At 42.7% G+C, this 21,503-nt stretch overlaps 2 protein-coding genes and 1 pseudogene across 2 annotated transcripts; 1 reads left to right on the top strand and 2 right to left on the bottom strand.

Moving 5' to 3' along the window:
- Nucleotides 1-3,009: 3,009 nt before the first annotated feature.
- Nucleotides 3,010-15,045, bottom strand: Bcl10 (B cell CLL/lymphoma 10). The gene is made up of 3 exons (XM_004639290.2): nucleotides 14,731-15,045; nucleotides 6,552-6,840; nucleotides 3,010-4,304 (listed from the first exon to the last, which is right to left on the bottom strand). The coding sequence occupies exons 1-3, from the start codon at nucleotides 14,785-14,787 to the stop codon at nucleotides 3,949-3,951; spliced, it is 702 nt and encodes a 233-aa protein (XP_004639347.1). The 5' UTR covers nucleotides 14,788-15,045; the 3' UTR covers nucleotides 3,010-3,948.
- Nucleotides 5,405-5,796, top strand: LOC101593107 (guanine nucleotide-binding protein G(I)/G(S)/G(O) subunit gamma-5-like). The gene has a single exon (XM_004639289.2). It carries the CDS (start codon nucleotides 5,405-5,407, stop codon nucleotides 5,591-5,593), a length of 189 nt encoding a protein of 62 aa, XP_004639346.1. The 3' UTR covers nucleotides 5,594-5,796.
- A 4,240-nt stretch (nucleotides 15,046-19,285) lies between the features above and the next one.
- Nucleotides 19,286-20,369, bottom strand: LOC101581066 (annotated as a pseudogene).
- Nucleotides 20,370-21,503: the final 1,134 nt, after the last annotated feature.

Here is a 21,503-nt window from a genome sequence, read left to right as displayed (position 1 = left end):
ACTGAGCCATCTCCCCAGCCCCGGAAAAGATCTTTCTCCATAATTAAAAAAAGGAAAAAAAAAAAAAGTAGGAAAATTTATGGGGGAAAAGGAATTGCTCCTGAGACAGGATGGGTCCTGAGTGCGTTGCCCTCCATAATTTTTGAAAATGCTTGAAAAATACCACGTAGTTTTAAATAATCTTTTTCAATCCAGTATGTTAGGCTTTATGATTGAAAAATTCATTAATCCATGAAGAAATGCAACTCAGGCTCACTTTTTCTTCCTCGTACTGGGGTCTGAACCAAGGACCTTCATGTTGAGTTAAATTCTCAGCCTTTTAAAAATTTTTTATATAGGAGGCGGTGCTGGGGAAAAAATTATTTTGAGACAAAGTCATGAAAAGTTGTTAAGGTGCTAAGGGTGGGCTCAAACTTGTGATCCCAGGGCCAGGCACACAGCTCAGCAGTACAGTGCCTGCCTAGCAAGTGCAAAGTTCTGAGTTCAGTTCCTGATGCCAAACAACAAAACCTGCAATGCTCCTGCCTCTGCGTCCCGGCAGGCTGGGATTATAGATGTGCCATCATGTCTAGCCTTCTCTCTCACCCTTTGAAGTACTATTTGCTATAAACACCTTTACCCATATTTTAAAACATGTTTTAAGATATTTCGAAAACAGCGAGGAACAGCCACTAGTTACTAAACAACTTAGAACAGTGCACCAACTCATAACATACAACAAGCGGCACACAAACTGGGGCACGGAAGGCGACCAGAGGTGAGTGGGACCACCCGTGGGTCCTCCAGTCCTCACACCAGCCAGTGCCCATGCCCAGCGTGTGAGATGGACCATCTGCCAGCCAGCCAGATCCTCATTTGAGCCAACGCACAGGCCCGCTGTGTTTAACTTTCCCCATCCGACAGGTCCTGTATAGAACCCTGTGGCTGAACTCCCTGAAGGGAGGCTAGAAGCAAGATGCATCCAGCTAATCCAGGAGCAGAAAATCTTGCCAGAGTGCCACAGCAGGTTCACTTCCAAGGGCTGCAGCAGGCAGAAGTGGAGCACAGTTGCTGGACCCAAGCCACACCCACCCGGACAAGTTTGTACTTGGTAGATCCAGACCTGGTTCTAAGGTAGTAACTGCCCCAAAGCTCTATACCAAAGGTCAGAAGACTGTGCTATCCAAAATAGAGAGAGCATAATGCATTCTCAGGCCCAGAGCCCATCCAGAACAAATGCAGGTGACAATAGCAAAGAATTTGGAAATCACACACCTGAAGTCTCTGCAATAGAGTCTGAAGAGAAGAAAAAACTGCACAAAGGTATAAAGGAACTCAAATCAGAGATGTTTTCTGAAATAAGAAAAGAACCTATAACTATAACGAAAGAATTACTAAATGCTTCTAAAGTAGACACTGATAAAAAAAATAGAGATTAAAAAAACGATGGAATCCTTGAAGGAGCAACATAGAACAAAAATGGAATGCATGAAGGAGATGCAAAGCAATACACAGGAAATAAAAACCTCAATCACAAGCTGGCAGAACCAATTGAATAAGGGTGAAAATAGTATTTCAGACCTTGAAGACACCATTGCAGCTCGTGAAAAGGAAACAAACAATCTCTTAAAAACGAGGTGGCAGGAAAAAATACTTCAACATCTGCAAGATGCTGCAAAGATGAACAACGTAAGACTAATAGGCATCAATGAGAAAGAAGGAGTCAGTACAAATGATATAAGAAGAATATGGGCAGAATAGCAGAAAACTTCCCAAATATGGGGAAGCAATCTGACATTCAGATAACTGATGCGTATAGAACTCCAAAGAATGTCAACCCAATTAAAATCACACCCAGACATATAATAATCAAGTTCCCAGAAATTCAGTGGAGGAACAGTATACTAAAAGCTGCTAGAGAAAAGAAACAGATCACATTTAAAGAAAAACCCATCAGAATAACAGCAGATTGCTCTTCACAAACCATCAAGGCAAGAAGAGCATGGAGCAAAGTACTTCAAGTCTTACAAGAAAACAAATTCCAACCCAGACTGTTATACCCTGCAAAACTCTCTTTCAGGTATGATGGAGAAGTGAAATACTTCCATGACAAAGAGCAGCTAAAGAATTTCATGACAACAAAGCCGATGCTACACAAACTTCTAAAAGATATTCTAGAGAGGGATCTCAGACTAATCACAACTCCATGAATGAGAGTGGAAAAAACCCATCAAACAGTGCAAACCAACACAGGAGAAAAAGGGGTGTACAACAGCAGGTAAATAACATGTCAAACACAAAGTCAGCACATTTCAATTATAACCGATGTAAATGGACTCAATTCACCCACTAAAAGAAACAAAGATGCTGCATTGCAGGCTTTCTCTTCATGTCCAAGTTCCAGGCCCTCAGTCGCTACAGTTACAGTGCAGTTAGGGCTAAGTCCAAGAACCACACCACACACAGCCAGTCCCAAAAATGGCACAGAAATGACATCAAGAAACCTCAGTCACAAAGATACAAATCTCTGAAGGGGGTAGATCCCCAGTACCTCAGGAACATCTGTTTTACTAAGAAGCACAACAAGAAGGGCTTCAAGAAGATGCAAGCAAACAATGCCAAGGCCATGAATGCACTCGCCAAGGCTATCAAGGCCTTCGTCAAAGCCCAAGGAGGTCAAGCCCAAGATCATTCCAAAGGGAGTAAAGCGCAGGCTCACTCGACTTGCCTATACTGCCCACCCCAAGCTTGGGAAGCTCATCTGTGCCTGCATAGCCCAGAGGTTGCAGGCCTTGCTGGATGAAGGCCCAGGCTCCAGCTTCTGCTCCAGCCCAGGCCCCCAAGAAGTTTGCACAGTATAAGCATCTTGTCTGCCAATGTAAGAACAGAGTGACTGGTATAACATAACCTGGGGTGCCATCTGTGGGGTGCTGGTGTCCTCCTATGCTCTTTGTACAAATAAACCTGAGACAGGATTAAAAAATAAAATAAAATAAAATAAAATAAAATAAAATACAGCACATTAAAAAACTTTATTAACAGAAAACTTCCATTTATAGTTTTTAGTAATAGAAATATAGAGATTAATTTCAGGAAACATGTCAAATTATAATTTCAATGAAAACAATGAGTGTAAGATTTATAAATGTGTAAAATAGTAAATTTTCTTGTATCACAAAGGGATAAATCTAGCCAATGGCCTACTTGATTAGAATTGTATTAAAAGCAGAACTGACACAATATACCCCAAAATCTCTTCTAGTTATTTCAACTGTACAGTGAAACTCATTAAAAGACAATGAAAAATACAGAGAAGTTTTTCAAAACTTATCAAATTACATGTAACAATTGAGGCTTTCACAATGATCCATGTCTTTAGGAATGCAAATGATAAAGACTAAAAAAATTCTAAAGAAAATAGTTATCATTTAGTAAGGTTAATAAGGAATGAAATTTAGTAAACAAATCTTAGGGGGCTCAAACTCCATCATGTATTCCTTCAGTATTAGCAAGTGACCAGTAAAACCAACTGAGCAGAAAGAGATTCTCCTCAGCACAGAGGCAGTTTGCCCACTTGTGGCTTGCTTTATTACCAAACAGGAACAGCTGGATGCTAAAAATTTACCACCAGAGCTCAGAGAAACCTTATTTGTAGCCTAAAAGTTTATTTTCAAACACAGCAATGGTCCCTATTAAAATTCATCTTACAACATAAAAAATTTGAAAGTACTAAAACATCATAAAAAGAGGAACACTCACAAAAAATACTGAGAAATACATGACCAACATGATTTACAGTTAGCCTAAAAATGTTTCTTTTGAAGTACTTATTTACAAAGCAGGCTTATGCTGTGCTTTTTAAAAGATAGATCTAATGTAAGTAAGTCGTTAGAATGGCTTTATAGAAAGACTGATACCATTTAAAACATTTTTTTGTCACTGTTAAAAAAATTCAAAGGCAGCCAAGTGTCATTGTGGTGAGAGAGCGCGTGACCGTAAGGGAAGAAACATCTCGCTTGAGTTCCCACAAGTTCCTCCTTCCTCTAACTGCAGCTCCAGTGGCAAAGGGGGGGCTCCTGGGTCCCCCGGCCTCGGAAGTGCACTCGAGGAGAGGACGCTGTTCTCAGTTCTGCCTACTTCCAGGACAGGCAAGTTCAGGGAAGAAACCGGAGAGAAAAAGGGCGCTGTGCTGGACTCCCCCTCGGGGTGGTACATGGCAGTGGACGCCCCCAGTTTCTCGGAGAAATGACTCTCGTTTGAATTTGATCTGGAGAGGTTGTTCGTGGCTCCGTTTGGGAAAGGCTCACAGCTGCTACATTTCAGTCCTACAACAAAATTATTCCGATGTGAGTGAAAAAAATAACTACCCCACCCCGAAAAACAAAACCAAAAGATAAGTCTACTCTTACCTTGTAACTTCAAGCTAGTTAGCTACCAACCAGCACATAAATCTCAGTCTTAAGTCATAATCAATTTCAAATCTCTTCTGAGCAACCATGTGCCTACATTTTCTAGATAAATTTATGAAAGCTGAATGACACACAGTAATTCACATTGAGTGTACACTTCTGTCACAAAATTGTTCATCAGGTTAACTGCACTGACAATTAAGAAATATTCTTTAGCATTTTACACAAAAAATATTAGCTGATAAAGCCAAAATTTAGGCAGGTACAGGGGTGCAGGCCTGTAGTCCCAGTGGTGATGAGACAGGAAGAGCGAAAGTTTGAGGCCAGTCTGGGTAACTTCGTGAGACCTGGTCTCAAAATGACACGAGTGTTGGGGTGTAGTTTACTACGGCAATTGCTTAGTGTCGCATATTCTGAAATTTTGAGTCAAACCATGACAGTTATGACTCTTGAATCATGAAGTGTTAGTAATCAAAGGGATTTTTGTGGCCACCTCACAAAGTCTCCAAATACTATCAGAGATGAGAAAACAGAAGCAAAGAACAGGTAAGACCTGCCCCCTACCCCAGGACTACTTTGTAAAAAAGTAAGAACTACAATAAAATAGATTGTGTTTACTTATACAACAACAGCGCTCATTTCCATTAAATAATCTTAGCATATGCTAAAAATATTGTCAATAATTAGCTTTAAAATTAAAAGAATAAACACAAAGGTATCTTTCTGTTAGGACTGGTAAATATTCAATCTGTCTACAGGCATAACTTCCAAGTTGACAAGCTTTGGCCAACACCTGTAGGGTACATTTGTATGTCATTTGTCCTGCTTCTTTTTCAGTTTTAGAGTATGCTCCACATTTCTGTCCAAAGCTAGAGAATTTCCCCCCTCCCATGTGCTTCACGAGGGGAAACTTCCAACGTGTCCCAACAAGAACTTGTAGACCATGAGTTCCTTAAGGGCAACACCCAAGCTATTCTTCCTCTATGTTCAATTTTAAGAACAGCTAGTGTGGTACTATGTCTGGCTCTTCCAGCGTCGCCGCCATCAAGAAAGTGATTCAGCAGCTCCGGCTGGAGGCCGGGCTCAAGCGTGCTGCGGACTTAAAACAGTTCTGCCTGCAGAATGCTCAGCATGATCCTCTGCTGACTGGAGTATCCTCAAGTACAAATCCCTTCAGACCGCAGAAAGTCTGTTCCTTTTTGTAGTCGAATGAATTCTTAAGAGTTTCCCAGACCACTTTTAACCAACCAGTGACTATTCAGAAAAAGAAAATTGAAGCCTGTGCAACAACTTCCCCTTTCTTAACATGTGCCACAACACACAAACTTCTACTTTGTCAGTCCTTAACATCTACCTCTCTGGATTTTCATGAATTTCTATTTCACGAGGGTATTTTATATATGCTGGTGCCAACGTACAATAAAATACTTAGTATAAAAAAAAAAACAAAACAAAAAACAGCTGGTGTAGAGCCCCATCACAGGCACCCTTCATCTGCATGCTCTGGAGACAGAAAGCAGGGGTGGGCAGGGGCTTTCAGTAGTGCAGGCATTTTAGTGAGTCTGCACTCTGTAGGGAAGGTGAGAGGGGACAGCTAGATTTGCTGTCCCCTTCATCCCACTTCCATCATGCCACTCCCATCTTGCTAGACAGAGCTGGGTTCTGGTGTTCAAAAGTTCTTGTATCTTTGTAACTACTTCATCAACTGGTAGAAGAGCTACGAGGGGGACCAAAATGTATCACCAGTATGTGACAGTATTTTCAGAAGTTACTGTTGAATAAATTAATTTCACATACTGACTTTATAAATGAACCTTTGTATATCCTGGGGTTTCATTATAGGAAGTGGTCTGTATATGGGTTTCGTCAGATGAATAACAATACAAGACTGGGAGGTATTTCACTTTTAAAATGCAATGCTACAATGCATAGCAAACAATGTAAATCAAATGTCATCCTGAAGCATAAACTTTGAAAGCAAAATGGCAATTTCTGATTTTGTTTTGCTTTTTTTTTTTTTTTTTTTGCGGAACCAGGGATTGAACTCAGATCCTTGCGTTTGCCAGTCAAGCGCTTATCCTACTGAGCCATCTCCCCGGCCCTTTGTTTTGCTTTTGCATGTTTTAAAAAGCAGTCAGTTCCTTGATACCTGAGGCGTCTTACCTTTCAGATATTCCAGTTTTATATTCCTAAGTTTCAGCACTTCATCTGTAATCTTCTGTATTAGGAAATTCTGTGTTTTTTCTCTCCTAATAGACTCAACGAGAGTGTCCAGTCCTTTGGGGTTTTCTTGTAAGTAGTCTAACAATTTTCCAGCCCTTTTTCTACTTGATGTTCGGCAAGAAATTTCTTCAGTGTCTTCTCTACTGAGTATTTTCTTTGCACGTAGATGATCAAAATGCCTCTCAGCTATGAGTTTCTCACACAGGTAAACACGCAGATTTTCTAAAGCCTAAAAGACATAAAACAAACTAAGATTCAATGTATTTTGTAATGCCTAAGACACCACACAGGTGACTGATTATTAGGCAGGAATCTTAACTAGTAGGAATAAGTCAATGTTCTGAGTCACACAGGCAGATTCCAGACATTCCTCGGTTTCTGCCCTGTTCTTTTCTCACCTTAACACCCAAAAACCAAGACTAGGCTGTTCTGAGGAGGAACCTGGCAAATGCAGAATCTGGGTCCTTGAAAATGGGACCCTGCAGAGGGTCCTCTTCAGGAGGAAAGAGGAGAAGAAAGATTAATGTACATCCTGGTTATTACTTAAGCAATGGAATTCAGGATTAGACAGAACCTGGGAGGGTAAGTTGGGGTGAAGCCTCACAATTCATACCTGCCTCATGTTTCTTCATCTCATCTCCCTAGACTGAAATCAGTAAACACAGAACTAAAAAGGCTCCTGGTCTGTCTGTCTCGAGGTCATTTAGAAAGCCTACACCTCCGTGGGTCAGTCCTGGTGGAAGGGAGATGGATGGGTGTGTGGGGAAGAGAACTTAGAGGAAAAGAAAGGAAACTAAGAAGACCAGAAAAACAAACTTGGGGCCGGGGAGATGGCCCAGTAGAATAAGTGCTCACCTGGCAAGCGCAAAGGCCTGAGTTCAAACCCCAGTTCCACCAAAAAAAAAAAAAAAAAAGAAAAAAGAAGAAAACAAAACTAAACAAACTTACACCTGTAAGTGCCTAAGGGTACTCCATTGGCCTACATTTCATATTGGTCTTTTATTTGTGTGTTTACTTTTATGTTTTAATTGGTAGATTAAAACATTACAACCAAATATAAATGAGGCATCATGTAATTTTTTTTTTTTTTTTTTTTTTTCGGAACCAGGGATTGAACTCAGGCCATTGCGCTTGCCAGGGAAGCGCTTATTCCACTGAGCCACCTCCAGGGCCCCCTTCATGTAATATTTTGATACATGCACACATTCTATAATTACATCAGGTCCACATTGGTCTTAATAAATGGCATTAACAATGTGATGTCAGTGATGGTATTTTAGCCTCTTTATTCACTGGATATATGACCTCAGGTATGCTTTTAACTCCTCCTGATCCACAGGAGGTGATCAACGTGTTAGGACGATGACCATGATGACTACACACTTATAATGGCTGCCTCTAATGATAAAGACAATGGAGTATCCTAGCAGTACCTTGGAAGAATGTCATCGCAGTGAAGGCTTCCTGTACTTTCCACTCAATTCCCACATGCGTTTATTTATACAGTACATATTTTACATACTCGAATTTCTAGTAAGTCAAATGCTAAGCGCTGAGTGTACAAAGATGAACAAGATTTGAACTGTGTATGCAAAAGGCTCCTTGGTCTATTTGGGAAATACACATTGGTACGAGCCAATTGTTACAAGACCTGGAGATCACGTACTGGGGAAACACAACAGTAATTAATTCTGTCTCTAGGACCTAGGAAATTGACAGAGGTTCACCTGAGCCAAATGCATGAACGTACAGTGGGGGAAATACTGGGATAGCCAGAACACAGGGTAAATGTGATAGGTCGGTTAGGAAAGAAGCAGAAAAGGAAAACTGGGGCTACATCATGAAAGACTTTTTCTTTAAGGCACGTCTCCTTATGTAGTTCAGGCTGGCCTTGAACTCACTATGTAGTCCAGGCTGGCCTCACCATGGAGGTGATCCTACTGCCTCAGCCTTAGGAGTGTTGGGATTACAGACATAAGCACCACACCCTGCCCTCATAAAGTCTTTTTACAACACTCTGAGAAACATGCATTTCCTTGTACTTGAAAGGAAAAGTCATCAAATATATATAAACAAGAGGAAGTAAGAAAATTTTGAGGACTAGGGGTAGTCAACATTGTTGTTAAAGGGGGTCAATTAGAAGATTGTTGCAATGATCTTATGGAGGATCTACTGAATGAATTTAAACGTGGGGATAGAAAGATTATATTTTATTTATTTTTATTTTTATTTTATTTTTAGAAAGATTATATTTTATTTATTTTTATTTTTATTTTATTTTTAGAAAGATTATATTTTATTTATTTTTATTTTTATTTTATTTTTAGAAAGATTATATTTTAAAAAACCTTATCTGTGGTCTTATTACTACTTCTTTGCTGATGATTCCAAGTTTATGTTTACAATCAAGATTTTTTCCACTAAGACATCCCTGAGATTTGAACCATGTCTGCAAAGGACTCTTGGTCTATCTGTCCTGCAATATGTCGATGCATAGAAGGACAGACAGACCCATACAAGCCACACATATAATCTGCTCCTTCACTTCATCTTTACTGCTAGTACTGCACTGACTCAGATGCTTGTCAAATACTGCAAGGACTAACAGCACAAACCCAGCTTGCTATACATACTTCCTTTCTCTCAAATTCCTTCTTTACACAATTCAATAGCTCTTCCAATTTTTCAAGAAAAGTCGAAATCTGAAGTGCTATATAAATTCTAAAACTGAGGCTATGTTTACTTTAAAAAAATTTCAAATTGTTTCTGTTAGCTTCTGCCACAGCAACCATCCAAGAAGAGTAGCCATGGCCCTCTGCTATCCCATGGCTGTGGGCCTCAACGAGGGCCACAAGGTGACTAAGAATGTGAGCAAACCGAGGCAAACACCAAGTTCGTGCGGGACATGATCTGGGAGGTGTGCAGCTTCGCCCCCTACAAGCGAGTGAGCGGTGCACCACGGAGCTGCTCAAGGTCTCCAAGGACAAGCATGCCCTCAAGTTCATCAAGAAAAGGGTGGGGACACACATCTGAGCCAAGAGGAATCGTGAGGAGCTGAGCAACATGCTGGCTGCCATGAGGAAGGCAGCTGCCAAGAAGGACTGAGCCCCTCTGGAATAAAGTTTTACAGGAAAAAAAAAAAATTGTTTCTGCTAATACTTAAAGGATAAAGCTCCTCAACCATGAAAGAATAGTAGAGAAGAATTAGATCAACTTCACTTCAAAGCCTGATTGTGTCACATACTCCTGTGACAGCTGGGGCAAATCACTGAACCACTGCAAACCTCGGGTTCCTTATCAATAAAAACATAACCCACAGGACATCTAGGAATTAAAGTGAGACAGCCTTACAGAAAGACTGGTGCAGTCTCTGATACACAGAAATGACTCACAAAAAAAAAAAAAAAAAAAAGACTATTTGATTATGGGAGGCAAGGTTCTGGCCAATATGGCTCCTACCCACCTATTCAGTTTATTGTCACCTTCACCCTGCTGCTTTACTCCACCTCAAACTGCTGTCATTTGTGCCCTTACACGCCCCTATTCATTCTTCAAGAATCCTGTCAGTGGTCACTTCCTTTAAAAAGCCTTTCCTTCACTCCCCAGGGGCAGGTAGGCAACATAGCACCCTGTGAACAGATTTTATCTTTCCAGATCAGGATCTCCATTTCTTTCACTTCAACCCTATTCTTCCCCTCTTTTTAAAGTCACCAGAGACCTCCTGATTGTCAAATAGGGTATGAATCGCCTTCATCCCACCCTGCTTTTCAGCCACATGGACATAGTTAACCACTTCCTACTTCAACTACTCTTTTCTTACCTTATATAAATACCATACTTTTCTGATTTTCTTCTAGTCCCAGGTGCTATAACTGTTCATGTTTTAAAACTCCCCTCCTTAAAGGGACAACTATCCAATTTCCTCCCCATCCCTCCACTTTTTGTTGTTGTTGTAGTGACTGAACCCAGGGCCTTCCCACTGAGCCACATATCTGGTCCTTTTAAAGAAAAAAATTTTTTTTTGAGGCAGGGTCTTGCTAGGTTACACTGCCCAGGCGACGCTTGAACTTGCAATCATCCTGCTTCAGTTTCCCCAGCGCTGGGATTACAATCAGGCATCACCACATCAGCGCACACATTTCTAGTGCAGATCTGTCTTCCGATCTTCACACTAGGTGTATCTAATCAATGTTCCTACTTAATCTGATTCCACCATCATCCTCAGACCTTACATTCAATTAATCAAGTCTTATCACTTTTTTAATGTGTTTGGTACAAGGTCTACAGGGTCTCACTACTCACTAGATTGGACTCATAGTGACCCTCCTGTTTTCAGCCTCCCAGCACCGGGATAACAGGTGTGCACTACCACACCGAGTCTCAATTGCCTTCTCAGTGCGCCCCGGGGATGGGGCTGGCACAGCATGCCAGGATTGAACCCCAGCCCGGCCGCTGAGCTCTGCCTAAGCAGGTGCTTCAGTCTGCTGAGCTATCTGGCCAGCCCATGTTCTATCACTGCTGTTTCAAAAACATCTGCAGCTCCATCTATCTCCACTGCCTTTACTCTGCAAATTACTATTGTCTTTTATCTAAATTCCCAGAATCTCACCACTGGTTTCCCCACTCTTTCTTGTCAGCCTGTAGAATAGCCAGGGAGATCTTCAGTAAGTATACAACTCAAACTGAGGCCCTCCACTGAATCGGCTCTAGCCTACCTCCCTAACTGCATCTTAGGCTACCTCCTACTTTCTTCCAGTATTTTCAAAAACACCAAGGTCTTGCTTGTTTTAGATCCACAGCAAATTCTATTTCTGTTACTGGGAATCAAACTCAGGGCCTCACACTTGCCATGTAGGCACTGTGTCTGAGCTATATCCCTGGCCCTTGTCCAGAGCAAATTCTATTCCACTTGACTGTTCTTCCCCCAGTTGTCTTACCCTTAGGAATCACTTTAAATGTAACCAAACATTACTGCCTTACTGCAAGCAGACTTCCCGTTGTTATCTCAGCACCTGTTTGTTTTCATGGCACCTACCACATCTGTAAATACACATGCATCTGTTTTCAGCTCTATTGATCTATGCTTCAAGCAGATCAGAACCATGTATGTTCTGTCCAAGGCTGTATATCCTGCATTTGCTAAGTGCCAGGTAGAAAATGTTTTGGATGAAAGTTAAGATTCACTGTACTTCTTTCGTGATTTAAATTACCATTTTATGCTTATCTTCCTTCCCCCAAGAAATGAGAACTGTCTTAGCTTTTTTAAATATTGAACTGTTAAAATCAACCATGTTATCAGCTTTCTAGTACCATGGAATCTGTATTAATAGGAACTGAATTCAACCAAAAAGATAAATACTAGAGAAAAAAGGAGACAAGGCTAGGCATAGTGTTGTATGCCTGTAATCCTAGCACTTGGTGGCTGGGGCAAAAAGATCCTTGCAAGTTTGAGACCAGCCTGGGCTACAAAGTAAGTTCAAGGCTTGTCTGAACTGCATAATGAGACCTTGTCTCAAAAACAAAAACAAAAACAAAAAAACAACAACAACTAACAAATAGAGCTAGGGAAGCCAGAGTTCTCAGGATGGGGAATGGTGATACATTATTTCAACACTAAGTACCAAGACTCTCAGGAGATCCTGGCCAGAAAACTGAATGAGGTAAGATTCATCATGTTACTTAGGACAATACACAATTTAAAACTTACTATCTAGAATTTTCCATTAACTATTTTCAGGCTATGTTTAACCAAAGGTAACCTAAACCACAGACAAGACAATCTCTGATAAAAAGCTGTCCTTAAAGGGACTACTGAACACCATTCATCAACACAGACCATGCAGAAGGCCCAGCAAGCAGCTTTAAGGAATGAACAAATGTTCAATTTGTGAAAACACAAACTGAACTGCAGGATATAAACTAGATTCCTATACATATTTGTAAATAAGAGCCTAGAGTTGAGAAAGATCAAATATGTGGAGGACATTTTTTTTTTTTTTTTTTTGAGGTAGGGTCTGACTATCTGGTTCAGGTTGTCTTCGAACTATGTAGCCTGGACTAACCTTATACTCAAGGAGCTCCTCATGCCTCAGCCTCCCTAGTGCTGAGGTTACAGGTGTGAGCCACCATGCACCATGCCTGGCCTGTGGAAGACAATTTTTAAGCTTTCTCCTTTTTGTGGTGCTGGGGACTGCAACTAGAGTCCCAAACATGCTGGGCAAGTGTTCTATCTGAGCTACAAGTTTTTAAACTTGCTAAGATTGTGAACCATTTTGAATACATGACAGATATCTAAGGGGGGAAAATACAGCTTTTTCATAGGCCTTTTGAAATACAACCATAGTTTCCTCCAGGTAATGAATTTCTGACAAAGCTGTAAATTGAAATTACGGAGAAGGATAACATCAATGAACCAAGAAGCACAAAGGCCTGGAAGCCCCTCTTCGCATCTGTATTTGTACACAGGTCTGATTTCTTCTGGCTAGTCATCTCTCAAATTCTTTTTTTTTTTTTTTTTTTTTTTTTACATAATACAAAATTTTTTATTTGGGGAAAGTTAAGGTAGAAAAGTGAATCAGATAGAATTACTGAATAAGGATTTAGTTATATGAACTGACTAAAATGTACGGTCTGGCTTGATATTACAGTTTCTGCACCACAGGCATAAAACTGCATTTTATTTTATTTATTTATTTATTTTAATTTTATTGAGAAACAAATAGCAATGAGACAGTTTCAAAACCAATTAGTAGGACAGTTTCAATAATTAATACATTGCATATTGTTGTCTTCGTAGTGGTTATTCACAGTACAAAATGCAGATGTGACTGTCCAAACACTTTTAGTAGTAATCTTTCTTCTCATTGAACTAAGAGAAAGTAGCTGTATATCTATCTTATCAAATTCTATTTTGACAGCTGCAAAATGCAAACAACAGTCTTCCCTTGAGGTTGTAAAGATGCAAAGCGGAAAATTTGAAATTGGCGTGACAAAATCTGGCACATACCAGGCCTAACTTTTTAAGTTCACAGTTTTACTGGAAATTCGAATAAGACAACACATCCTACCACAGTTAACAATATTCCAGCTTTTCTTAACTAGAACGCAAAGCATGGGCCTGCTCCTCATCTTTCGCATCCTCCCAGTTAGAAGGCCACTACTTGCCATTTGCTAAGTGCTGCACAAGATCTCTGCTGAACGAAGAAACTAAGACACGAGTTCTAGTCAGATCCAGTTTCCTTCTGCTAGTGAGACGAATCGACGTTATGAGAAAAAAAAAAAAAAAAAAAAAAAAAGAGCAACAAACTTTACAGGGGAGGGAAGAGAAAGGAATGTGAGCTGGCCAGCATTCAAAAATTGCTGAGGTCAAGTTCCCAAAGCTGATTTGGTAAAGGTACTGTGCTCCTGTCGCGTTTTTCATTTGCCCAGAAAGTGGTTTAAAGGTGTTCATTTGGGTGTCATCAGGCAAAACAACTAAAAGCAAAAGAAACAGGGGGCACCTTCACAAAGCTATTCTTTAAAAAAAAAAAGTTTTGTACACAGCACCATCCATGCAGAAGAGCACAATTTGGCTATCCAATATTTCCAGCGTTTACCTGTAAATCAATCCTCAGCTACAACGATTCACCCCTCTCTATTTAAATACGTGGGTGTCTGCTCACTAGGGGAATTCCAAGCTGCTTTCAGCTGTTGAGCTTTCCCCAGCCCCCTTTGCAAGAGAGTTTCACATATCCGCTCCTCCGCTTGGGGTCCTTCATCTGCTCCAGCTTCTGCACCGCACTGAGCCAGCGGCCTGGCTTTCAGACTCGGGGTGGAAACTGACCGCGGCGCCCTCACAACGCAGCTCCGCGAGCGCAGGGCGGTCGGGGCAATCGGGAGGGGAGGCGGAGGGCAGGGCAAGAGGGTGACGGTGAGGAAAATCCTCTGGGCGACGTTTGTAACTCCAAGCCTGCGTCCAGGGCTTACAGTGGGTCAACGGGTCACGGGGGATCCCTGCCACCTGGCTTGCAAGGCTCGCCGCTGTCCTCGCGTGGCTGGACCTTCGGCTCCTCCAGGGCCCCCGGCTCCGTTTCCGCTGTCCCTCCCGCCCCAAGGCGCCCGGGCTAGAAGCGCTACTCACGTCCTTCTTCACCTCGGTGAGGTCCTCCTCGGTGAGGGATGGCGCGGTGGGCTCCATGGCGGAGGCGGGAGATGGCGCCTCTTCCGGGAGCCGAAGCTGGGGCTGCGCCGCCCCGCCCTGACTGGCGAGAGCTTTGGTCTCGGGTTAAGAAGGAGAAGGGGAGAAGGGGAGGCGAAGACGGCCGCCCCCTGGAAAATCGGAAGACTCGGGGGTCAAGTCGTAACGCTTCCGGCTCCGCCTCTGGGGCCAAGGCAGCCGAAGACTTAAGCCGCACAACGCAGGGCTCAGAGACCCGCCGCAACTTCCCTCTCCTAGAGGCTCAGACGCAGGCACCGCCCCTCGACAGGGGGGTCCCCAAGTAGTGCACCCATCTCCAACCCAGCCAATCAGTGCCAATCTACTGCATCATATCCCCGCCCCCAGAACTGGAGCCTCACCAGAGTGGTTCCGCCCACAGCGGGCGTCACCAGATGCCACGCCCCTCTCCTAGTTTGCATAACGCAGCCGGTTGGCCTCCGGATAAGGAAGCATTTCCGGGGGTGGGGCCTCCACCGCGGCAGCCCAGCCTAGCTGGAGCTCGCTTTGTCAACTGCCTGCCTGAACTCCTAGGTGAGTCGCGTCTCGGCTTGCAGGTGCCTTCCGGGTCCTCTCCTTTCCCCAGACCTTGCCCTACTTTCCTGTTGCTGTTTTTGCCTATTCATGTTTTTGAAATTGCTTTGTTATACACAATCACGTACGTGCACTTGTGCACACACATAGTGTAGTATTTACACATAGTATTATATAATTGTAGTATTAAAATTTTGGAAGCGAAAAATAAATTACCTACAGTCCCATCACTTTTTTTTTTTCTGTACACATTAGATTTTTATTCTGGTGAGGCTTTGGAACCGATGGTTTTCATGAAGGTTTTAGAGATAATTGGAGGCCAGAGATGGCTCAGTGAAATAAGTGCTTCCCTGGCAAATGCAAGGGCCTGAGTTCAATCCCTGGTTCCACAAAAAAAAAAAAAAAAAAAGATAATTGGAGATAGGTAGGTGGTCATCACACACAGCCAGTCCTGACTTCTAGGTTTTCCTGGATTGAGGGGTGAATCAGACAGACGAGGCAGAATCCTCAGGAGCTTTTCATTTAGCAGAACCAAGTCAGGGTGACAATTTCTGTCACAGGAGTCAGAGGTGAGGCACCTCTTTTACCTTGGCCTTACTAAGCAGGAAGGAGATCAGGCAAGAAAAAGTAGGAGACCCAGGTGAAGGAAAAGCAGGCTCAGGCACAGTAGATGCCTGAATCCCAGCAGTGAGCTTCCTGTGTTTGAGAATCGGAAAGCACAGGAATGTGAGGAGTGCCCCTGGCAGGGAGTGTGGGGCTGAGACTGATCAGGCTTGAGGATGACTCTGCCTGCCCTGTGCAGTCCCATCACTTGAACACTGTGTAACATTTGTATACTTTTGGGTCACTATTCATTATACATATATTTTCCTTCAATATTAATTTTTTTTTTTTTTTTTTTGTCTTTTTGAGACAGGGTCTGGCTGTATACTTCAGGCTGGCCTTAAGCTCACTTTGTAACCCAGGCTGGTCTCAAACTCGCAATGATCCTCCTGCCTCAGCCTCCCGAGTGCTGGGGTTACAGGTGTGTACCACCACGCCTGGCCTTAATATTAATTTTGTAATGAAGATAGGCTTAACTTATAGAGCTTCCAGGAGCATATGTAAAGTTCTGAGAGGTACCTGATGCATTACAGATGCAATTTATTCTCTGTTCATTATCATCTTTTGTTCCTCAAGCATTGAGCCCTTGCCAATGCCTCCTGTGCTATAAGAGCTTCCATCCTGTCGGCAGAGTAAGGAACTCTATTACTCTGTGCCCAGAAAGGCATTCTCATCAGTAGCAGAGACCCGGTGTCCTGGCGCACATCTGATAATCCCAGCAATCAGGAGGCTGAGGCAGGAGTGTCACTGAGAGTAAAAGTGATGTATACAAAACCCATGACAAACTAGATAGAAAGAATTAGAAGCATCATACCACAGAGATATATGCACTACCATGTTTACAGTGGAATAGTTTGTAATAGCCAAATCTTGGAAACAGCCCAAATGCCCATCAACTGTGAATGGATAAAGATGTGGGGTTTTTTCATACAAAGGAGTACTACTCTGCCCCAAAGAAGGATAAGCTTGAGACATTACTAAATTGGGTATACCTTGAGACTCTATTCTTTGTTTTTGGTGGAACTGGGGATTGAACTCAGGCCCTTGTGCTTGGCAAGGAAGCACTTATTCTACTGAGCCATCTTCCCGGCCCCCGAGACTGTATTCTTAAGTGAAATAAATTGTACATACATGTGATTACCACTTTGTTTCTCGGATGTGAGAAACCATATGGATCAAAATGTATACTAGGTTTAGGAAGCAGGAAGAAAATGTTCAAAATGGGAGGGGTCTGGGGGAGGAGAAAGGAAAGAAGGGAAAAGTTAAAGAAAGTGAGAAAAGGAAGAAAAATGGAAACTAAGCTTTTGTAAGTGGGGAGGACAGGAGGAATTGAAGGGAGGGTAGGGGAATGGGGAAAAAGTACCAAGTTACAGCACGTGCAGGTACAAATTCTCTGTGATGACGGTGAGCATCTTGGGTACCTAAAGTGTTGCAATAGAATCTTTTTTTTTTTTTTTTTTTTTTTTTTTTTGTGTGTGTGGCCAGCTCAGCCCACCAGGGGGCGGGGCTGTCTGGCATGTGGTGCTGGGGGATTGAACCGTTGTCCCTGTGTTTTGCTTAGCTTAGCTTGTTCTAAGTAGGTGCTTTAGACCACTGAGCCATCTCACCAGCCCCTGCAATGGAATCTTATTGAAGAAAAAGAATAGTGTTGCAAAAGTCATGCCTCCGTAGTTTTGATCACAACCCGGGGCTGGCATCTGCCTTTTCCGTATTGATACGTAGCACAAGTACCTCCTCTTTCTGACCACCTGATCCTCCGTCATCTTGGTATAACCCAGTTTACTTAACTGTTGTTCTTCATTGAATAACTGTTTACTAAACATCAGCAGTGTTCCAGGCACTGTTCTAGGTGCTGGGAAAAACAACTGCAAACAAAGATAAAAATCCCTTTCCTTGCACAATTTATATTCTAGTATATGTATGTTTGGGCAGGACAGGTAGGCAGTTGGAGTTCTTAAACTGGGAATTCTTTATGAGCAGCTGATGAATGCTAAGAGAAAACTGTAAAGTGGAGGAGCAGGACAAGGCTCTGTGAGGTGTTAGGGTGTGAAATGGGGCGGTCAGTGAAAACCTCCCTGTGAAGTGGATTTGAGCTCCTGCTTGAGGAAGTGCAGAGCGTGGCTGGCAGACAGGGGAAGAAGCCCCGGGAGTGGAGGGCGCAGTTAAGGAACTGTGTGGCTAAGGAGACAAACTCCAGGGTGCGCTGTCATTCAGAGTGGGCTCTGACTTCACTCTGAGTCATCTGGGTTGGCTCTGAGTCATATGGGAAGCCACTGGAGGCTTCTGAGCAGAGTGACATGATCCGATTTATGGGGGGGGGGGGCACTTTCACCGGTGGGCTGAGGGGCAGGCAGGTGGAAGAGAGGAGACGAGTTAAGGAGCTCCTGCCATAATCCAAGCCCAGGAAGTGGTCATTCAGACCAGACTGGCAGCAGTGAGGGCGGGAGAACACTTGGAAGAGAAATCAGGTGGCCGTTTGACTTCATCTTGAAGGCTTATGCTGAGTGTAGACTACAGTGGGGAGGTCGGAGGCAGAGAGAAGCCCTGGAGGCTACCAGCACCACGCAGGCAGAGGTGAGGGCGACATGACTGGGACAGGAGCATGGTACCCACTCCCCATTTTACCTCAAGTTATTATTTCTAATTTGTCATTGATAGAAAGGGTTTGCCAAAACTTTCTTCCCTCTATCCCTACATATGATTTTTCCTCTATACATTCTACAGCCTTTTTTCTTTTATTATTTATTTATTTATTTGAAATTTAAAGAAAAAATTTATTGAGGATCTGAAAAACAATTCCTAAAAGATTGACTTTTCCAGAAAACTGTAGCTACACAATGCATTGCGTCTATCATGTTAAAACGTGCATTAGACACAAATACAAAAACCATGAAACAATTCACCATCCTGCAACAACTTGAGCAAAGGTAAATGCCTAAGGAACAACATGGATGTCTTGCAAAGGAAGGGTTCTTTAAACACCATTAAAAAAAAAAAAAAGCACAAATGGATGTGTGTTCAGTTATATACACTGAATTGGACCTTTGACACTAGGAATCAGAGCATTTTGGCATATAGAATTAACACATATTATTAAAGTGTTTAGTGTCAAAGGAATAGAACCACCAGCATTCAAAAGCAGCTTTGTCAACTAGGCAATAAAACACTCCACCATGTCTCTCTGTTATCCATCACTGAATACACTGGTAGCAACTTTGAAATTAAAAAAAAAAAAATGAAAAGAAAAAAGGAGCTGTAACCCCTTTTATTTTCTGTTTAAAATCAAACAAAACAAACAACTCTTATACACTAACATCTTCAAAGTACATCATTTGTGCAAGAGAAAGACTAGGAACAAAAACATGTCGACAGAGATCCAAACACCGGTGAGTGCGCCTCACGCTGCTTTCCAATGGTACTCAGGAGGGGCCACTTCATAATCACTGGCACTAAACAAAGTTGCCGAATTCTTTGCCAGATACTTGAGGAAATCATGAAGATAATTCAGTAATAAAGCAAGGCTCTTCTCATCCAGAGGTGTATGAGCCAACATTGCTCCAATTCGGACAAATAATCTCAGTAGATGTGCTGCTCCATACACGTGGGACATGGGTGCATCAGGGTGATCAGCAAGGATCTCAGCGTACTGTGGTCTCTCACATTTGTAGAGGAGCTGAGTGCCCAGCATCACATTGAGGTATTCTTTTATCCCTGCTACAACCTCATTAACAGCATACTCCTTATCATCTGTGTTTCCTCGGGATTTCTTATAATTTGCATAGTCCTCTAGAATGGAGTCCACATTCTTCTTGGCAGGAAGATAGAACAGCTGTGTAATTAGATCCCAGTCCTCAACAAGCCACGGCTTTAGTTCTTCAGGGATCTTCAACTTCAACTCTGTTCATAATGTTTCTTCATTTTCAACAGTAGGATCAACCCGGGCCCTCTTCTTAAGAGGTGTTTCACTGGTACTGCCACCATCTCCATTACCAGAGGTTTTTTGTTTGTTCTTTTTAGCATTCACTTCAACATTGTTCTGTTGCAGACCGGATGTCTTCTTTTCTGGAGCAGCTCCTCTCACCTTTCCCTCTTCTTATTGCTCCTGATTGGCCTTTTGAAGTTCACGCTGTTTCTGCAGATTGGTATCCACATACTTGAGCACTCTGCTTTCTGGAACCTGCTCATCCCAATTTTTATTCCAACCACTGTAGTGTATAAAGTATTTTACTTGTTTCTCCTTTATGGCAACCTTTACACACTTTGCTTCATAAAGAAGAGAGCCAAGAAAGCACAGCACTCGTTCGCCCTCCTGGAACTTGGGCTTCGGGTCCTGCTTGGGCGCCATTTATAAATGATTCGCCGCCTCCTTCTCCCACCACCCCCGACTACCGCCCCCTACTCTCTACCCCACCCGAGCTCGCGTCAGACGCACCGTCAGGCACAGCCGCTCTACATCGCGGGCCCGATTTTGCCAGCCCTTTTTTCTTTTAGTTATTGCTGCCCTTGCATAAAAGTCCCAGCAACAGGATGTTATGATTTGGGTCTAAATGTCCCCCCAAAGCCTCATGCAGTCATGGGGTGGCTTCTAGAGTTGGTGAGTAATTCATGATCCAATGCTGGGATTATGAGTATGAGTGCTACACCCGCCCACCTGTCCCTTATACTGCAGGTAGCCCAAATGCAGTATCGAGAAGAAAGAGGCAGAGTTGCTCTTGCTGTTTTCCGTGCCATGAACCACGCCCTCTGCCATATGCCACTTCTCCATGGAGCCAGCTGATTATGGACTGAAACCTCCACAAACCGCGAGCTAAATAAACCATTTCTTCCTTAATTTTGGGTGCCAGTATTTTGTCTCAGCAACAGGAGAAAAGTAACGGAGACACAGGTGTACAGAGCGCAAGAAAATGAGTGTTTTCTGACTTTTCGTATATATTTCCACAGGTTCTGTTCATAAAGGCTGTACTGGTCTGCCTGCACGTAGGGGTGAGGGGTTTCACTACAACCCTGTCATTTTTGCAGTTGAAGGAGAGAGCTCAGAACCCGTCAAAGCAAGGGACTAGAAAGGTGCCAGTGTGACACACCGTTTTGAGATTGCTGTTGTTCTTTTAAAAATGAAATATTTCAAACCCACTGTCTTAAATTACTTCTCTCTCCCTGAGATATAATACTAGACACTTGCAAATTAAAGGGGGAAAAGGTTTATTTTGACTCACAGTTTGAGAGGGGTCTCAGTCCATGGCAGAACAGTGCAGAAGAGAGTTGCTTATCCAGGGCAGGCAGGAAGCAGAGAGAGGGATCAAGGGAGGAAGGAGGGACGTATATCTTCCAGGCCACGCCCCCAATAAGCTCATTGGTGGATGAGTCCACCCATGAGTATCACACCCTCATGATACAGTCACCTCCCCAACCCCCCACCTGTGAGTGTGTGAGACTTTTGGGGGACATCTAGATACAGTAACACTCATCTCAATGTAACGAATTTTACATGCCAAGATCACTACCACTCTTAACAAGTAATGATATAAGGCCACGTTTGGTTCTCTGTTGCTTTTATTTATTAT

This window comes from Octodon degus, unplaced genomic scaffold, assembly GCF_000260255.1.
Source record: "Octodon degus isolate 3935 unplaced genomic scaffold, OctDeg1.0 scaffold00109, whole genome shotgun sequence".
NCBI lineage: Eukaryota > Metazoa > Chordata > Mammalia > Rodentia > Octodontidae > Octodon > Octodon degus.
Note: the sequence above shows the minus strand (reverse complement) of the source record. Positions and strands in the feature narration are given on the sequence as shown.